The following is a 19,601-nucleotide window of genomic DNA, read 5'->3' on the forward strand; positions in this document are numbered from 1 at the left end:
TAGGAAATTTTTGCAGCTTCAACAAATTGATCATGAACATTTAAAAATAATATTTTTTTAAAATGCGATATTAACCAATGCTGGGAAGAGTATGTGAGATAAGCACTCTCAAACACTGCTGTTTATAATATATGACCCAATAATTCCATGTTGGAGAATCCATCCCAAGGAGATCATTAGAAATGAAGACAAAAATTTATATACAAAGATGCCTATTTTTTAGTAGTTAAAAAAACACCTAAGTATCAAACATTAGAGGGGTGGCTAAGTACACTGAGATATGTCCCTATAATGAGATATTAAGCAACCATTAAAATAATGTTAACAAGGAACTTTTAATGACAGAACACATTTATAATATATTAAGAAAAAAGTTGGCTACAAGACTATATTATAGTATGAGCTCAATTGTATTAATGATATCTAGTCAGCACGAGTCTAGGCACTTTTTTCGGGGGAGTAAGATTTCAGGTTTTTAAAAGTATTTTTCTATACTTGCCAAATTTCCCATAGTGAGCTGACACTGTCATTAATGAACCTGTTCCCCTCATTCTTCTGTGCATATTATCTGGGAATGTCATACTTCACTGAATCTTAAATAGCCCCCGAACCTCACCTTTCAAAGCCTCCTGAATGTATTTCTCTAAGTAGTGTTTCCGGAGTTCATCATTTTCCAGAGACTGGTCGTCGATGCCACTGGCCGTGATGTAAACATCCACGTCTCCATAGTTCCTCCGGATCCACTTCAGCACCTTGCGCTCTCCCCAGGGTATCACGGCCAGGCGGGTGGGGGAGCTCAGGCAGGTGATGTCCTGCAGAAACTGGATGTCCCTGTCCGCGTCGTAGTTGCTGCCATTCTGCCGCTCGTGCATCACGAACCTGGTGGTGAAGTGGTTCAGGGCGTAGAAGTCTGCAGTGCCCTTGACCAGCCTCCTTTCCTCCTCGGTGAACTGAGGCAGTGCGGAGCGCGTGAGCCCTTGCCTATTCTTGGAGGTGATGTACTCCCTCATGGCCAACGGGTAGTCCCCAGTCTTGAAGAGGGGCTCTGCGAACCAGGCGATTTCGAACTGGAGGAAGCGCTCGGCCGCCTTCCAGTGTGAGTCCGCATAGGGATTGGCGGGTTCGGCCCAGTCCGAGTGCAGAGACAGCGACACAACCCCGCGCTGCGCAGGCCTGTACTGCTGGTCGTAGAGGTGCCAGGCCAGGGCGTGGGCGATCATCAGGTGGTGGGCTGCCCAGTAGGTGTCGTTACTAGAGCGGTCGTAGATGTCACTCAGCCGGTTAGGCTCGTTGATGGTGATCCAGAGCTTCACGAGGTCCCCCAGCTCCTGGAAGCACAGGTTGGCATAGTCCTGGAAGGCCTTGGTCGTCGACCGGTTCAGCCACCCTCCACTGTGCAGCAGAGGCGTGGGGAGGCCTAGGTGGGCGTGGGTTGGATAGTACAACGTGACCATTGAGGAGATGTTGAGCTTCAGTCCCTCACTGACCACACACCTGTAGTACCTCAGAGCCTGTCGGTTAACCGTGGACAGGTTGCCAGTGGGAAGGATTGAGGGCCAGTCCAGAGCAAACCTGTAGTGGGTGACTTTCATTCTTGCCAACATCTCAAGCTGTCTTTTGACACTGACAAAATCCGTGCATTGAGCTGGTCGTGTTTTCAGCCTCACTCCTTCCACTCGGTGCAACAGTCTGTTGCCCGTCACATTCCACACATACAGGTGAGGATCGCTGAACTGTGGGGAGGAAGCCACCGACTCTGGCTGTGAAAAGCAAGTGCATTCAGGTAAAGCACACCCTGGCAGACAGACTCGGCATACATCCTCTGAGAAGAAGAGCCTGACCTTACTTTGCCTCTCACTGACAATAGAGAAAATAAATGATGCACATGTCCTTCATAACAACATATGTCTTCCTGCTATTCTGGCGATGTCAGAAAAAAGGCCTGATGTGTTATCCTCCCTCTCAGCGCTTGAAATTTACTGGGGAGACCAGAAAATGTAGAGAAGGAACTACACCCAGGGCTTGCCTTGGAAAACAAGTTGTCTTTCAGAAAACACTGAGCAGGGACTTCGCTGGTGGGACAGAGGTTAAGAATCTGCCTGCCAAGGCGGGGGACATGGGTTCGAGCCCTGGTCCGGGAAGATCCCACATGCCGCGGAGCAACTTAGCCCTTGCGCCACAACTACTGAGCCTGCACTCTAGAGCCTGCGTGCCACAACTACTGAGCCTGCTCACCTAGAGCCCGTGCTCTGCAACAAGAGAAGCCATCACAGTGAGAAGCCCATGCACCGCAACAAAGAGTAGCCCCCGCTCACTGCAACTAGAGAAAGCCCGTGCGCAGCAACAAAGACCCAACACAGCCAAAAATAAATAATAAATTAATTAATTAATTTTAAAAAAAAAGAAAGAAAACACTGAGAAGCTGTTTTCCAGTTCGTCGGTCCTAAAACCCCAGTAATGTAGTGGGGGTCTCATGTGATTCTGTTCAAATGCATCAGGAAATTGGCTTAGTCCTCTCAGTTAAAAGGAATCACAAAAGATGGACCTTCCAAACCCTGCCATAAATTGAAGGCAAAGTTAACATTCCAGTTGTTGAGGATTTCACTGAGATCAGCACTTGGGGTTAGAGGGGGCTGGTTGACCCCCGCCACAGTTGCTAAAAGAGGACAGTGGGACAGGTTGGGGAATGACCCCTTGCATTTGCTGAAGGCATCTCTCTAACGCCTCTTATTTGAAAAGTCCAAGTGGTATCACATGTGCATCATTCTGTTTCTCCCCCACCCATGTGCCTGTGAGAACAAAGCATTTATTCATCTAAAGGGAGAATACTCAACACCCTCCTTACATAAGGGACTTGAACTATGAAAAGAGAGGACCCTGAAATAACCGCCAGAAACTCCCAAGTTGACTCTTGGATCTGATGACGTCCCATTCCCTGCCCCTCCACCAGAGAGAGAGCCCTGGACTCCTGTTCTAATTCTGTCCCTTTAAAACTCAAGGCTTGGCAACTCTGTATAGTGACAGAGCAATCTCACGCACCTCACAGGTGTGCTGTGAGAAGTCTGTGATCTGGGCAACTGCTCTGTCAACTCTAAAGCACTCTACAAACATAAGGTACTTATAACTTGGGTTTAGTTTTCCTTGCAATAATTGCCTGCTAGGCCCTTGAGTCTAAATTAAAACAGAAAAGGGCTTAAGAAAAACATATCCAAATTCAAGCTTAATTTAAAAAAAGTAAAAGTTCTGAACTTGTTTTAAAGTGCTTTTTCTTCCCATGACTGAATTTAAATACACCTGGAATAAATGGGTAATTAACCTTTGGTAAATATTTTCCCTCTAATTGTTTTCTCGTGTGTCATCCTTCATAGTCTAATTACAAAATCATATCATTCCCACTTGCCATCTGCCAGCCAGTTATCTAGAACATTAAACTGAGAGAACATTGATCATGTGAGCATGAAGGTAAATCTGTATATAATTATTAGAGTAAAACCCTCCTAGCCTAGATGGTCAGTTTCAGTGTTTTGAAATCTCAGAGCATCATGATATTGAAAGTGTATTTACAAAGGGAAATCTTACCATAAGGTAAGGCAAGATCAAATGAAAAATCTCTTACTTTTTTTTTTTTTTTGGCCGAGGCGCGGTTTGCAGGATCTTAGTTCCCTGACGTGGGATTGAACTGGGCCACGGCAGTGAAAACGCCGACTCCTAACCACTGGACTGCCAGGGAATTCCCCAAATCTGTCTTACTTTAAAAAATCTCCAGAAAGCATTAGTCTTAGCCAGTGTGTGATTAATCTGCCGATAGAAATAGTTAAAGTATTGCACCCTGATCTCAACCCTGGCTCCCAGAGCTTGGTTCTAAAGTTCTATTTTCCACTAAAAGGATCCTGGGGTTTTTGGAGTAATGGCTTTTTCCAGGTCTGGGGCAGGAAAAGAATGAAGTGATGCTGGTACATCTTGTGCCAGAAAAATAAGGAAGTGCTTAAAAACTGAAAGGGAAATGTCAAAAAGACACAGGAGCAGCTTGAAAGAGTCCCATTGGCCAAATTTGAGAAAATTTGAGTATCAAAAGGCCCAATGAAACAATGACAACAATGAATTATAACACATTGAATTTAAAAGAATTCACCAAATAAATATAGAAGGAATAATCTAATTAGAAATTCACCATTTTGCGATCTACAAAGTAATCATTAATTCAGGCAAGGTTATTGTACCAATTTTAAGACCATTGGTTAAATGTTGTTGGGGAACAGGATATTTATACAGTCTCAAAGTATCACCATCAGATTAATTCTTAATTACAAATGGAAAAGGTACTTTTCAGTTAAGAGATCTGGCAAATGCCACCTTAACCAAGAAATCTGGTGACTATTACTTCAACTAATGTCTTCAGTAATGAAACAAACTAATTTTATGTGCCTCCTAATTTGATGTATGGGAAATACACAACATCATCTATGTAGTATTATTTCCAGAAATGGTTAACTAATCTAATAAAGAAACAGAGAAATCCATGAAACACTCTACAAGCATCTGGCCTGAACTCTTCAAAAATGTCAATACCAAGAGATTAGGGGGATTGCTCTGAATTAAAAGGCTAAAGATACACAACAACAAATATGTGTTCCTTGTTCATGATAAAAAAAAAGTTTTTTTTGATCTATCAAGGACATTTTTGGGACATTTAGGAAAATTTGAATATGGATTGTATGTTGGATGATATTGAATAAATATTAAATATCCTGAGTATGATAATAGTATGAGATAGGAGAATGTCACTGTTCTTAGAAGACACATGCTGAAATATTTTGGGGTAAAGTATAATGATGTCTGCAACTTTTTGATGGTTCTAAAAGAGAGAGAGATAAACCAAACATGGCAACATGTTAACAATCAGCCAATCTTGATGAAGGGAATATGGGTGTTTATTGTACTAGTTTGAAATTTTTCAAAACAAAATGTTGGAGAAGAATATTGAAGGAAAAAAAGGTTGGAGGAAAATAAGATGTGTGTGGGTAGGCATAGCAATATTTTTAAAATGTTACTTTCACTTTATTAGTCTTCCTATAGAAAACATCTACTCTTTTGCTTACCCATCATCTATTCGTACATCATCTGGCTGAGTTTTCAAAACGCACCCTAATTTTTCTTGGCAAACAACTCATCCTCACTCCTGGTTTAAGTTCAAGGGACACTGACTCCTTGACGGGCTCCAGGTGTGAGCAAGAAACCCAGGCCTGGTTGATCACAGAATTACTTTCCCCTGACCCAAGTGATCAGCTCTTGCTCTGAGTAATAGGAGTAGGGTCCACAGGGGGGGCAGACATTCACACTGTCAAACACTGGGGAACAGATGGGTCTTCAGAGGAAGCAGGAACTTATAGGTTGGGTCATGTACAGGCTGGAACTCTTGTCTCCCCTGGGGCCTCTCTTTGCTGGGTCTGGAATTTTGGAAAATATAAACCTACTTGAAGTGGTATGGAAAAGATGGCCTGCCTGTGCCATGTGGAGGAGGAGATAGACACTGGGTAAGTAGGTGGCTCTCCAGGGGACACAAACTGAAGGTGAGTCACTGTGTTTATATTACTCTCTATATCTTTCCCCCTTTTATCACCTCTGAGCCTTTACTAAAGTCTTATTTAAATATCGATAGGGGTTGAGATTCGTAACTTTGCCCACTCATGGTTTGGGTCATTTTGTCTGGTCCTTGCACATCTTGTTTTTCCATATGCTTCTAGAATACAAGTAATAGTGTGGTATTGTGGGGTCTTATAGCATAATGGTCAGGAGACAGACAAATCCGGGTAACCCGGACAAGCTATGTAACCTCCCTAAACTTCAGGTTCTTTGCCTATAAAATGAGGTGGTTTTTTTTTTTAATTTAATTTTATTTATTTTTTATACAGCAGGTTCTTATTAGTTATCTATTTTATACATATTAGTGTATACATGTCAATCCCAATCTCCCAATTCATCCCATCACCACCAACCCCCCTGCCACTTTCCTCCGTTGGTGTCCATAGAGTTGTTCTCTACATCTGTGTCTCTTAAAATGAGGGTTTTAAGATTAAGTAGACAGGGACTTCCCTGGTGGTGCAGTGGTTAAGAATCTGCCTGCCAATGCAAGGGACATGGGTTCGAGCTCTGGTCCAGGGTTCGAGCCCAGGTCCAGGAAGATCCCACATGCTGCGGAGCAACTAAGCCCCTGCGCCACAACTACTGAGCCTGTGCTCTAGAACCCGAGAGCCACAACTACTGAGCCTGCACGCCTAGAGCCTGTGCTTTGCAACAAAGAGAAGCCACCGCAGTGAGAAGCCCGCACACCACAACGAAGAGTACCCCCTGCTCGCCGCAACTAGAGAAAGCCTGCACGCAGCAATGAAGACACAACACAGCCAAAAATAAATAAATAAAATTAAAAAACAAAGATTAAGTAGATAGAATGCACATACATACAGCAGTTAAGTGCTTGGTACATAGTAGGAGCTTCAAAAAGTAGTTATTATTATTTTGGAAAGAGCATTGTGTATCTGGGGGCTTGAAGTTTGCCTGCTACAGTTCTGCCACTATTTGTGTTACCTTGGGCAAGTCACTTGGGTCTCAATTATTAATTGATAGGTCTTACTTTCCTCAGCTATAAAATGAAGGATTTGGAGTAAGAGGTTTCGAAGGGCTCACCTGGCTCTAAAAGTTGACCTTATTCATGCACTATGCATTAAGCACCTGCCATGTGCCTTACATTGCTCTAGTAAGGCATACAGCAGGCAGCAAAGCCTCAAACGTCTCCACCTCTTGCGGAGAAAGTTTGCATTCTAGTAGGGGAAGACAGGTGATCAGTAAGAAAAATGTGTAAAGTGGTTATCAGGGGCTGGGGGTGGGGGAAATGGGGAGATGCCGGTTGAAGGGCACAAACTTCCAGTTATAATATTAACATGTTCTGGGGGTCTGTTGTACAACATGGTGACTATAGTTAATAATATTGTATTACATACTTGAAAGTTGCTAAGAGAGTAGATCTTAAATTTTCTCACCACAAAAAAAGAAATGGGAATTGCTTGTGATGGTATGGAAGTGATAGCTAATGCCATAGTGGTAATGATTTTGTAATATATAACCGTATCAAATCAACACATTGTACTCCTCAAATTTACACAATATTGTACGTCAATTGTATCTCAGTAAAGCTGGAGAAAAAAGGGAAATGTGTAATGTACATAGTATGCTAGAGAATGGTGAATGCTATGTAGGAAAATAGAGCAGGAAGGGGGAATGTGCACTGATAGTGTTGGAGTTATGCTTTTTGGAGTGGAGGGAAGCCTTATTGAGAAGGTGACATCTGAGTAAACATCTGAAGAAGGTGAGGAATGAGACAAGTCAGGAGGCCCCACTGGGGTATAAAGACCTCATAAGGCAAATAACCCAAATTTATCAAATAAGAGGAATCACTTAAATAAAAGGTCACTAACAATTTGCTTTTGATGAAACAAAAATCTAGGGAATTCCTGGCATTCCAGTGGTTAGGACTTGGTGCTTTCACTGCTGAGGGCGTGGGTTCAATCCCTGGACTAAAATCCTGCAAGCCGTGCAGCCCAGCCAAAAATTTTTTTAAAAAGATCTATAAAATTATTTTCCCTTAATTTTGACACTACTAACAAATGCCTCTCACAAAAATGACTGTAAGTTCCCTCTAGACTGTACACAACTTGAGGGCAGTATGAAAAGCTCTCAGTAAGCATGAATTCTTCTCTTCCTCTTCCTTCCTCTTTCCCCACCTTCCCCTCATAACCTCCAAGTGATCATGGTATTTGATATTGTCTGACAGCTATCTCCTAGATGTCATTGAGTAAAGTGAAAGAAAATATTGTGTACTACTTGCACCACTTTATAGTTAATTTGTAAGTAGCCACTTACCTTAAGGACAGATTCAGTGATGCCCCAGGAGAAATCACAGGGAAACTGACCCTGCACATCTGGTGTGGACTCTTTCAAAGTGAAACCATTTTCTTGTATGATCTGTTTATAGTAACGTGCTGAAGACTTAGGCTTTCTTTCTTTTTGTTTACTATTAAAATCCACATAAAATAATCCTCGGCGAGTGGTGTAAGCATCCTGCCATTCAAAGCCATCCAGGAGGGACCAGGCAGTGTAACCAAACACTCGTATTTCATCAAACTTGATTGCTGCACAGAAGGAAAAAAAGCAGAGATGTTCAGAGGACTACACACTCTGGTTCATGTTTACGACCTCACTAATGACATGCCAGGGGCGGCATATTGTGAAAGCAACCTTTTTCCTAATTTGCAGGCCCAATATATCAAATAGAAAATTTATTTTTATATTTGAAAAGGGGCAGTTATTTTCATCTAGAGTGGTCTTCCCAAGTGAATGACACAGTTAAAGGATAAAATTTAAAATATTCCTGAGACTTAGTGTGCAAATCTGTGTCAGAGGACTTCCCTGGTGGCACAGTGGTTAAGAATCCGCCTGCCAATGCAGGGGACGTGGGTTCGATCCCTGGTCTGGGAAGATCCCACATGCTGCGGAGCAACTAAGCCTGTGTGCCACAACTACTGAGCCTGCGTTCTAGAGCCCGCATGCCACAACTACTGAAGCCCGTGTGCCTAGAGTCCGTGCTCCACAACAAGAGAGGCCACCGCAGTGAGAAGCCCGTGCACCACAAAGAAGAGTAGCCCCCGCTCGTAGCAACTAGAGAAAGCCTGCACACAGCAACGAAGACCCAACGCAGCCAAAAATAAATAAATAAATAAATAAACAAATAAATAAATAGCAGTTGAGGATTTATAAGAAGAAAAAAAAAAAACAAGTAAAATACTGAATTGAAATAGTTAAAAAAAAAAGATCTGTGTCAGAGGGCATGGTAATTTCCAGAACCCTTTGGGACCAATGTAGATGTCTGCTCATGACCAAGAGTTTCTCATTTCAACCTTGGGTTGGTTCCCATTTGTGGACAAACTATCTTCTGTGAAACAATCCTCAGGGACTGAAATATCAGCTTTGAGAATGAGCATATGTGAATGTAGATTTAAGGAGGAGAAGGAAGCACAGTGATGTAAGAGAACAAGAACTGACTGGGCCGAGGGGCAGGAGGGGAGAGGACTTGCTCTACTGTGCTCCTGGGACGGGGCTATTGGGCAAGTTTCTCGATCTCTGTTTCCTCATTTGTAAATAGAGAAGTTTGGAAAAGATGATCTCTCAGGAACTTTCCAGCTTTAAATTCAATAACTTTTAGGAACTAGATAAAAATGAAATATGCAATAAAAACAACAAATACCCCAATCAATCATGAACCATTTTTCTTTTCTTAAAAGCTTTCATTTTCTCATGGTAATGTCTCATTTCTGCACTTTGGGGGTTTTATCACTGATATACTTTTCCTAAAAGGTGGAGTCAATGTCAAGGGAATTGATGTCAAGAGATTCTGATGTGGGACTTCCCTAGTGGTCCAGTGGTTGGGACTCTGTGCTTCCACTGCAGCGGGCGTGGGTTCCATCCCTGGTCGGGGAATTGGGGTCCTGTACACCGCATGGCACGGCCAAAAAAAAGGGGTTCCGATGAAATAAATATGTTTCAGCAGGCCCTGGTTCTAGTCTCTCTGGTGTCATAGGGTCCTGAGGAGAGGTGGAATGGTAACGCCTGGGGAATGACACCACTTTCGCCAAAGTGCTTGGCATTTGGCCCGGGCCCTGTGGGCAGAGTCCTCTGCTCTGGAGGCCCCCATGTGCATGCGCCCCGTGGCTGGGCAAGGCTCTGTTCCATGTGCTCCTCCTGCAAGTTGGGACAGCACATCTTGCTCTCCCTGAGGACCCTCCCTGAACATACTCTTCTGCAGAACCAGGGATTTTTCTCCAAGCTTGTGACATTTTTTTTTTCTCTTGGCCATGCTGTGCCACCTTCGGGACCTTAGTTCCCTGACCAGGGATCGAACCCGGGCCCTCAGCAGTGAAAGCCACGAGTCCTAACCACTGGACCTCCAGGGAATTCCCTCCAAGCTTGTGACTTCTAAAGAGAGCTACAGAGTTGTAGAAAGATCCACTGAGAATTCCTTTATATAGGAGAGAAATGGGGCCCAACTCTGTAGGGGACAGAACATCATAATTCGAGCTTGTCCTCTGCTCCATTATTTCAGTCAGCCACCTGCAGATGTCACTACCTGAGTAAAGGAAAAGGAATGAGGGGATGGGCAGGGATTAGAGAAATATCCAAGAACAATAGAAGTTGCTCAGTTTAGCCATTCATGGCTCATTCTTTGTCTTCAGACTTTTCGTCACTGAGTCATGTAGTAGAGTAAAAGGAGCACAATCAAAAAAACTTTCAGCATCTTAGACTAAAGTACTACTGTTAGAAAACTTTTGACATGTCTCCTTTAGCATTATGTCCTTTTAAAAGGAATGAAACAGCATCCTGTTGCCAATTAAGGATGTATCTACAGTGTAAAACTATTGTTTTCAAACCTTTATTTAAAAGGACACGAGAGTGGGACTTCTCTGGGGGCTCAGTGGTTAAGAATCCGCCTGCCAATGCAGGGGACGTGGGTTTGATCCCTGGTCTGGGAGGATCCCACATGTCACGGAGCAACTAAGCCCAGGCGCCACAACTACTGAGCCTGCGCTCTAGAGCCCGCGAGCCACAACTACTGAGCCCACGTGCCACAACTACTGAAGCCCGCGCGCCTAGAGCCTGTGCTCCGCAACAAGAGAAGCCATGGCAATGAGAAGCCCGCACGCCGCAACGAAGAGTAGCCCCCGCTCGCCACAGCTAGGGAAAAGCCCATGAGCAGCAATGAAGACCCAACGCAGCCAAAAATAAATAAATAAATACATTTATAAAAAAAAAAGGATGAGAGTAACGTTAAAAAATTCTGTCAACATTGGAAAATAGGAAAGTCCAACAATGACCATAACAACAATAATCATATATTCAAAGGTGACTTTAAATACCCTATAGCATAAGTATTCAAGACAGTTATTTTGAGCTAATGTGCAACCAACCTTGGAGAACCTGGTTGAGGAAGTTCTTCATCATGTAGATGGCTGTGGTATCCTCTGTTTTCACATGACTGTCCGTGAACCAGCCATTCTCAGTGATCAGTATTCGGGGATTGCCATATTCCAGTTTAATCCAGTTCAGCACGTCTCTTAAATTGAGGGACACATTTTGTCCCATTTTAGCCATGGTGTTGTAGGGCTTGAAATTGTTGGGTCCAAAGGAAAAGGCAAAGAAGTCAGCTGTGCCCCTCACCTCATTCTTCTCCGCTTCAGAGAAGAGGGGTAGAATGGAGAACAACTTCTTTTTCATCACCTCTGGATAGTTACCATCCCCGTGGATAGGGTTGGCAAACCACCCGAGCACAGAAACCATGGATTGTTGGCACTTGAGTATATCCATTGTGTTTTCTGATCTGTTTGGTTCAATCCAGTGGGATCCCAACGTGATTGATAACCGACCCTTCTGATGTGGGCGGAAATTTCTATTGTAGTTATGCCAGACTTTCGAATGAGCCTAAGAACAAGAAAATATTGTTAATCTTTACTGTCCTTACTCACAGGGTTGTGACTTGGCTGATAGAAGGTCTTCATGGACAAATTAGTGAAGCGTCGGGTGCTGCAGGGGAAAGCTGCCAGGGAACCCTGATGACCGCAAAGTCTGCTCTCTGTTCACTTCCCCTGTGCTTCCAACCTAAAGCCTCCCCTATAGGATTACCGAGAGGCAGGCAGAGAGCTCTTGTCCTAGCTCCATCTTACTTCTCCTCTCCCTGGCTCCCTTCCGGGCTCTCTCGGGGCTGGGTACAGGTGAGACGCTATGTGGATTATAGGGTTTCTTCCTCTACATAGAAAGACTCAGAGCAGTGCTCTCTCATTGTTCTACAGAGTCTTCTTTTGGCCCTAACTTAGAAGTCCAGGATAATACAATTTCTAAATTCTGTAAATGGATAGTAATAGAGCTCACCTCCTAGGCTTGTTGTAAGGATTGAATGAATTAATGCACTCTAGAACAGTGGCTGGCACACAGTATAGCTCTATATAAGCCTTAGCTATTATTACTATTATTATAAAAGGGTGGCAGGCATGGCACAGTGCAGAAAACCAGTGGAAATAGTGTAGGATTTGGGATCAGCTCACTTGGGCTTGAAGTTCAGGTACTAACTATAGTAGCCTTAGATAAGGCACTTAACCTGTCTGAAATCTCTTCGTATTCTCAGCTGTAAAATGAAGTTAAAAATAATAATACCCTCTGTAAAGTTGTTGTTAGATGTAGAGCTAACGTATATATTAAATATGTAGCATAGAATAGAGCACCTAGGAGCTACTGCCTAAAGATGGATATTATTATTATTGGCCCCCCTGGAATTTACATTTCCTGTTGCGTTCACTTAAAACAGAGCCTCACGATCAGTTTCCAGTCTATTTAATAGGTACTTACTGAGCACTGACTCAATGCCTGTCTTGCCCTGCCCTGAGAGGCTGAAATAAATGGTGCAGGGATTTGCTCTCAGGAGCCAGTAATCTTAATGGGAAAATAAGACTAAAATGTATGAAAGAGAAACATATAAAACTGAATAAAATAAGACACTAAATTAAGGCAGAGGCATGATTCAGTAAAGAACCATGAGCTGTATGGTTCTTAACTTGAGGACTCTAGTTAAGGACTCAAGGCCAGTTAAATGCGCAAGGTCTCCTTCCTGCCTGGCCAGCCAGAGCTTGCTCCTTTATGTATCCGCCTCTCCTCCTCTCAGCACCTGACTTGCTTGTCTCTTGATGGCTCTTCCCAGGTCTGCCAATTTCTCCTCTAATTGGGTGTTTCTAAAACTAGGGCACAAACCCTTATTATTTGTAACCCACAAAGTCTGCTTTCAGTCTTGTTCTTTAGCTTTCCTTTTGCTCATTGGAGATGTTTTATATTGGGCTGAATTATCCAAAAGTGCCTTTTTGTAGGTCAAAAACAAAAGAAAAACGAGCAATGGCTCAAACCTGATAGATCCTGTGGACATTAAAAATGTTCCATAAACTCTGTTAGGTGGGGAAAGATAGACATTAATGTAACGGCTGAGGATTCCAAAACTGGTGTCTCCTTGCTTTATGCAAGAATAGCTAATTTAAATAATTCCATGAAAGATTTTCTGAAGAAGTAGATGCCTCAAGGTATTACCTCTATCTACCTGTTCTTACTCCGTTTTCATTGGAAGATCCTGGAACCATTTAGCACCCAAATGTTCCTAAAGATCCTTAAGAATGTCCTTCTCAGAAAAGTGTTCAGGCTGTAGCCTCCTCCCCTGCCTCCACCCCTAGGTTCCAGCTTCTGAAAGGAATCTCAGGGCAGCCCAGGTCAGATTCCACCTTAAGTGGTCTCAGCAGCTCTTTCTCGACTTTTCTGGGGCTGGAATCACAGCAGAAAGTCTTTTTTTTTTTTTTAAACACATTTATTAGAGTATAATTGCTTTACAATGGTGTGTTAGTTTCTGCTGTATAACAGAGTGAATCAGCTATACATATACATATATCCCCATATCCCCTCCCTCCTGTGTCTCCCTCCCACCCTCCCTATCCCACCCCTCTAGGTGGTCACAAAGCACTGAGCTGATCTCCCTGTGCTATGTGGCTGCTTCCCACTAGCTATCTATTTTACATTTGGTAGTGTATACACAGCAGAAAGTCTTAACTGCATTTTTCCTGATTTGAAACAAAAGCAATCATGCATTACTAGAATTCACAGGGAGGCATTCTTTGCTTTATTCTAAGCGGTCACTTAATCCCTTGGTAGCCTCAGTGCTTTCATCCATAAAAGCCGCAGTGAGTGATCAGTACGCCTCTTTAGGGTGGGTGTGCACCTCTGATGTGTAAACTGTGAAGCACTAAACACACGTAAGGTTCTGAGCCATAAACTAGCTGCCTTGCGAATATGATGCCATCAGACGCTAAAGGGAGAGTGAGATGAAATTAATATAAATGTATTAAACCAGTCCTAACAGCAGTTAACCGGTTCTAATAGGGAAAAAAAGGAGGGGGGCTTTTCTTTGAAATAGATATTCTATTGCTTATTTCTGTAACTATATGAAAGATGACTTAAGCTGTGATAACAGACATGTACCTTTGCAATAGCTTTCCAAGCGAGTTTTCTGGAGATATATATCTCTCCATGTATCTATGTATACATGTGTTGTTATGCCCCAAGTTGACCTTGGTGTTTCACAGTGTCTCTTTCACCTTTGCTGCTATTTGCATAGGCTATCAAGGTATCTAGGGTTATCTTTGCTCTGGGCTGAAGACAGCCTCTCCATCCTCATGTGGAGAATGTGGGGGAGGTTCTTTGTGCAGCACTTGTAGTTATAACCTGATCCTGTTCGCCAGGTAACAAGGTAAAAACTATTGCTCTGAGGCAGTGAGTTTGACATAACTCCTGATGAAACTGGGGTATCTATGCGTGTGCTTTGGTCCAATGCTCATAAAGGAGGTCTGCTGGGGAAACTGAACTGGGGTTGGCGGGGGAGTGCAACCTGGGCCCTGCAACCTTGCACAATAGTCATTCTGTGATTTTCCAAGGTTACCCTCTATCTTGTACAAGGCCGTCTACCTTTGGAATGATTGATTTAAGGGAGCTTCAACCTTTGTTCTTTAGATTCAGTAGCTTAAAGGGGAAGTCAGCTTTTTCTTTTTGAGGCAGATAGCAGGGCCTAATGTCATTGAGAGACAGCCAGGGACCTAATATCTCATTCTGTCCCCTCCTCTAATCTAACGTAGCAGCTCTTTGATGCCCCTGGAAGTCCAGACTCAGATAAGTTCTGTGGATGATAGGAGGCAAATAAGATAGCTGGACAACTTTAGAAACAAAGATGAAGAAGGGGTCAGAGGTCAGGGAGAAGTGGTGGAAGGGACACGGGTGGAAGGCAGTGCTTCGGAAGGCTTGCGTTGAAGAAACCTAGCGCATCACACGTGTCTGTATTTAAGGAACACCCAATCATTTGTCAAAAATTAAATTTTTGTTAAATTTTCAAATCTGTGCATGAATTTAGCCACATTTTGGCTGAAATATTTTCATGTGAACTATAAACTTGTTTATTGTTAAAACTATTTAATAAAGTATTAAATGAAAATCATTAAAGAAAATATACTTTAAAACTCCACAGAGCAAACTGTTTTCATATTTGTGTTCCCCCCAACTTTTCCAAATATATTTCCCAGCTAAAGTCACTCTAACATTTTCCATGTTATTTTTAGTTTTCATAATAATCTTAGTATAACAATTCATCAATCTGATGAAATATGATTTACTTAGTCATCTCCCTCTTTTGATAAAAATTAGCTTGTTTTTCTTTTCCTGCCATCTTTCCTTCCTTCTTCCCTCCCTTTACTTACCCTCCCTCCCTCCCTCCTTCCTCTCTCTCTCTTTCTCTCTCTTCATGCCTTCCTTCCTTCCTTCCTGTCATAAATAATGTAGTAACTAACTTTGGTCATATAGCTTTAATTTGTTAGAATCCTTTCCTTTTTTTAATCCCAGGAATGAGCTACCTATTTTTTGAATTGTTTTGCATGTTTCCAAATTGATTTCCATACATTTTGTCCTTCACTGTGAGTGTTTTCTAACCACCTGCTTAGAATCATTGATTGCTCTTTTGGGGGATAACTGGCCATCAGGAATGATATAAAAGTGCTACTCACCTACTTGGTACCACAGGGGACAAGACCCGGGTCTTGAAAGCAGGACACCCAGGCTCTAGCACTGGCCCTGCTACTAATTAGCTTTACGGTCTTGGATCAGTCAATTCCCTCTTAGCAGCCTCAGATCCCTCCTTCATTATACTGAGCTAAAAATAAACACTCTAGAGAATCGTTGTGAAGATGGAATGAGGTAATACATGTAAAGACCCTATGAAAACCACACGAACCTAAATTTGAAGGACTTTGAAAGAGCGAGCTGAAAATTATTTAACCTGCTGTGCAGAACTGTGGGAAGTTGTGTAGGCGTGAGGGTTGTTCGCAGATGGCTCTCCCTGACCTCTCAAGGCTTGCAGCTGACCATTTTGTCCTCATTTATTTTTTTGCTGCTGATCAAAATTATTCATTGTTCATTTGGGCTAGAATTAATTTCAGTTTGATTTATTATTTAACTTACTCAGCACTTCTTTATATTAAGTATCAAGTTTTCTACTAGTTACAATTGCTGCTCTTCCAGATTATTTAACATTCATTCATTCCACAAATATTTATTGGGTGCTTAAGATATGTGAACTTTATTGTTCATTGCTAAAAAAAAATTATGTGATTGTTATTTTCTTATTAATTTTTTGACAATCTTGAAACTCTCTTGGAAACAATATCTTACCCTCATTATTCTTAGGAGAGAATTTAAATATTAACAAAAGTTACCACCTTTCATAAAGAAAATATTTACCCATTCTATTTTTAATGGTTCGAATTCATATTTTCTATGGTTGGACTAACTCAGTAATGATCATATTAAAATTCATTTTCCTCCTATTTTCTTTTCAATCATTGTATTTTCAACTTATTCTAACAAATCATTGATTGTTATCAATTTGCCTAGTGTCAGGATGTCCATATAGAAATCATGTAAAAACTAAACTCTAATATACTTGTTCCTTAAAAAAGTCCTATTATTGTTATAGAATTCTAATTTCAATTATAATATTACTAAACTAAACCAGTGCCTGAGCCAGAATCTAAACCTGGCAACACAAAGGGAAAAAGGTCTAGAATAAAGTTCATAATTTATTAAATGAAGCATCTGTGGGTTTCCCCAGATATTAGAAGGGCACTTAGAAGAAATCAATATCAGTAAATTGGTACCTTACTGAAGTTCAGGTTCATTGCCCAAGGAGAACATTTGCATGCCAACTTTGCAGAAGGTGAAATGACATTTTAAGCTTTCTGTTAGTACTAAATTAACAATAGTGATCCTATTAGTAATTTTTTTAATGCAAAAAGACTATATCTCCAAGTATAATCGAAGCTAAAATAACCTGGGTTGGAGACTTAAAGCCTTTCCTCAGGATTTAGGAATAAAAAGTTAAAGATAGTCAACATAGAAACCACTCTGAGAATTACAAATAATATAATTTGTACAAAAACAAAAATAAGACCTACCATTTTGGGGCCTGCAACAAAGGCAGACTGACCATGAACCTAAGGAAGCTGAAACTTCAGTACTCCTCACTCGCCTGAGTCCCCATGAAATGTGCTGGGAGGGTGGGGAGCCAAGTAGTGATTGGAAACATTTCTAAGTAAGTATCGATATTTCTGATAAATTCCTTGAAGAGACCTCAGAAAATAAGGAATCTGAATCTCCAAGACCACAGTAATTTGTTGTAATATTTTTCTCATTCTAAATAGATGTTTACCTTTGCACCAGCTTTTGTGTCCATAATTTTGAATTTTTTCCTTATGTAAGTCTCAGGCCCATGCAACATAGGTCCACTCCTGGCCTACGAGCTTCCTGAGTGCAGGGACTGTATCTCTTTTGTTCACAGTTATACATACAGATGTCCAGGGAAGAGCCTGGCATAGAATACTTGTTGAATAAATGCCCACTATGGATCAGCTAGTTTGTTGGTGACCTGACATACATTGTTGATAATACAGCCTCTGCAAAGCAGGTTTTATTTTTCCCATTTTAGAGAAGAAACTGAAGTTCACAGAGGCTAGGTAGTCGTGGAGACAGGATGTGAATCCAGGCCTCTCTGATCACTATACTAAACCATCGTGCTTTCTGTATGTCCCACCAGTTCTAAATTTTGAATGTTGGGGAAAGGCCATTTGACGTGAACCACAGCATACTGTTCTAAAATTATATTTTCTTTCGGCTGTACTTGGTTATTAAAAGAACTAAACAGTCCTAGAATGAGGGTCCCACTCTCACCTGTTGAGAATAAAGTATCTATACGTGTCTGGAATTTAGGATCACCTAGAAAGTTCATGGAGGACCTGCCAGCAAATTTGGGGTATTCAGAAAACCATGTAGTTTTCCAAGTGTCTAGTACAGCATGTAATATTTATGTGTAATTCCCTGTACCTCTTTCCTAGAACCAGCGATGTTGACACTGGATATTGTCCTTACTGGTGTCAGAGGCTAAATGAGTCCCTTAGGAACCATTTCTACACTTGACTGTCTTGACCAAGGATGGTGATCATTACACCATTGTCGATGTTAGACCGAAAGGGCAGGGACGCTGTGGTTGCATAGCCGTTAGCCCAGCATCACCTTTGAACAAATCATAATTAAATGGTCCTTAAAGATGAGTGACTTTCATGATCAAATATAACAGAATAGTGGTTAAATTACAGAACCATAGAAAATTTACAATATAAACAGTAATAAGAATGAACATATATTTAGTGCTAAATGTGCTGAGCACTATTCTAAGCACTTTCCATGTACTATCTCATTTAATCCTCATTTAAATCTTGAGAAGTAGGTACTATTATTATTCCCGTTTTATAGGAGAGGGAAGAGAGGTTAGGTAGCTTGTTCATAAGCTAAGTCAAGCCCAGGCTGTATTGCTCCAAGTTCTGTGTTCTTGCCTGCTAATTAGAGGTAGAAGATGGACTTTAGAGATCATTTGGTCCAATTCTTAAAAACTCTCTATTATAGATAAGATGCTGAAGCAAAAGAAATAAGTGACTTGGGAATTCCCTGGTGGTCCAGTGGTTGGTGGGACTCTGCGCTTCCACTGCAGGGGCCCGGGGTTCGATCCGTGGTCAGGGAACTAAGATCCCACAAGCCGCATGGCGCGGCCAAAAAAAAAAAAAAGAAAAAGAAGTGATTTGCCCAAGGTCTCAGTTAGTGCAAAGCCAGAATTAGAACTAAATCCTTCAGCCTCTAGATCACTGTGATTTCTGGACATGATGCACATTAAATTATGAGCTTTTGAAACACACTTTTACATCTTAGACTCAAAGGTGATTGAACAGGCTGTGCAAATGCAAGTGTATGTAACAGACATGGCACAAAAACAAGGGCCAGTACATTGAGAAAGCCATCTGACAGTGTTTGGGTGCCAGGAACACTCTAAGAGACAATCTGAGAGTCATGGTTTTGATTACGCCTTCATCCAACCCCCTCAGTCCCCAGTCAAACAGAGAGTTCATCAGCATTACCTTCTGTTCTGCTTAATTATTTTTTCCCCTTCAAGAAATTATACACATCAGCAAAATCAAGTTTAGAGAAATCATTTTTACTTATCTCTTTCCTTCAACCCATGGCTATTTTTTAAAAAAATAAATTTATTTATTTATTTTTGTCTGCGTTGGGTCTTCTTTGCTGCACGCGGGCTTTCTCTAGTTGCGGTGCGCGGGCTTCTCGTCACGGTGACTTCTCTTGCTGCAGAGGACAGGCTCTAGGTGCGCAGGCTTCAGTAGTTGTGGCACGCAGGCTCAGTAGTTGGGGCTCACAGGATCTAGAGCTCAGGCTCAGTAGCTGTGGCGCACGGGCTTAGTTGCTTTGCTGTATGTGGGATCCTCCCGGACCAGGGCTCGAACCCATGTCCCTTGCATTGGCAGGCGGATTCTTAACCACTGTGCCACCAAGGAAGGCCTCAACCCATAGCTATTATTTTATCCTTT

The 19,601-nt window shown here is 41.9% G+C and overlaps 1 protein-coding gene across 1 annotated transcript in view; it reads right to left on the reverse strand.

Annotated features, from left to right (window-relative positions):
* The window catches only part of KLB (klotho beta), a 34,435-nt gene that overhangs the window by 2,666 nt on the left and 12,168 nt on the right, over positions 1 to 19,601 (reverse strand). The window contains 3 exon segments of the mRNA XM_059923836.1: positions 617 to 1,760; positions 7,918 to 8,186; positions 11,016 to 11,526. Coding sequence (XP_059779819.1) covers positions 617 to 1,760; positions 7,918 to 8,186; positions 11,016 to 11,526 — 1,924 coding nt within the window.

Source organism: Balaenoptera ricei, chromosome 5, assembly GCF_028023285.1.
Source record: "Balaenoptera ricei isolate mBalRic1 chromosome 5, mBalRic1.hap2, whole genome shotgun sequence".
Classification (NCBI taxonomy): domain Eukaryota; kingdom Metazoa; phylum Chordata; class Mammalia; order Artiodactyla; family Balaenopteridae; genus Balaenoptera; species Balaenoptera ricei.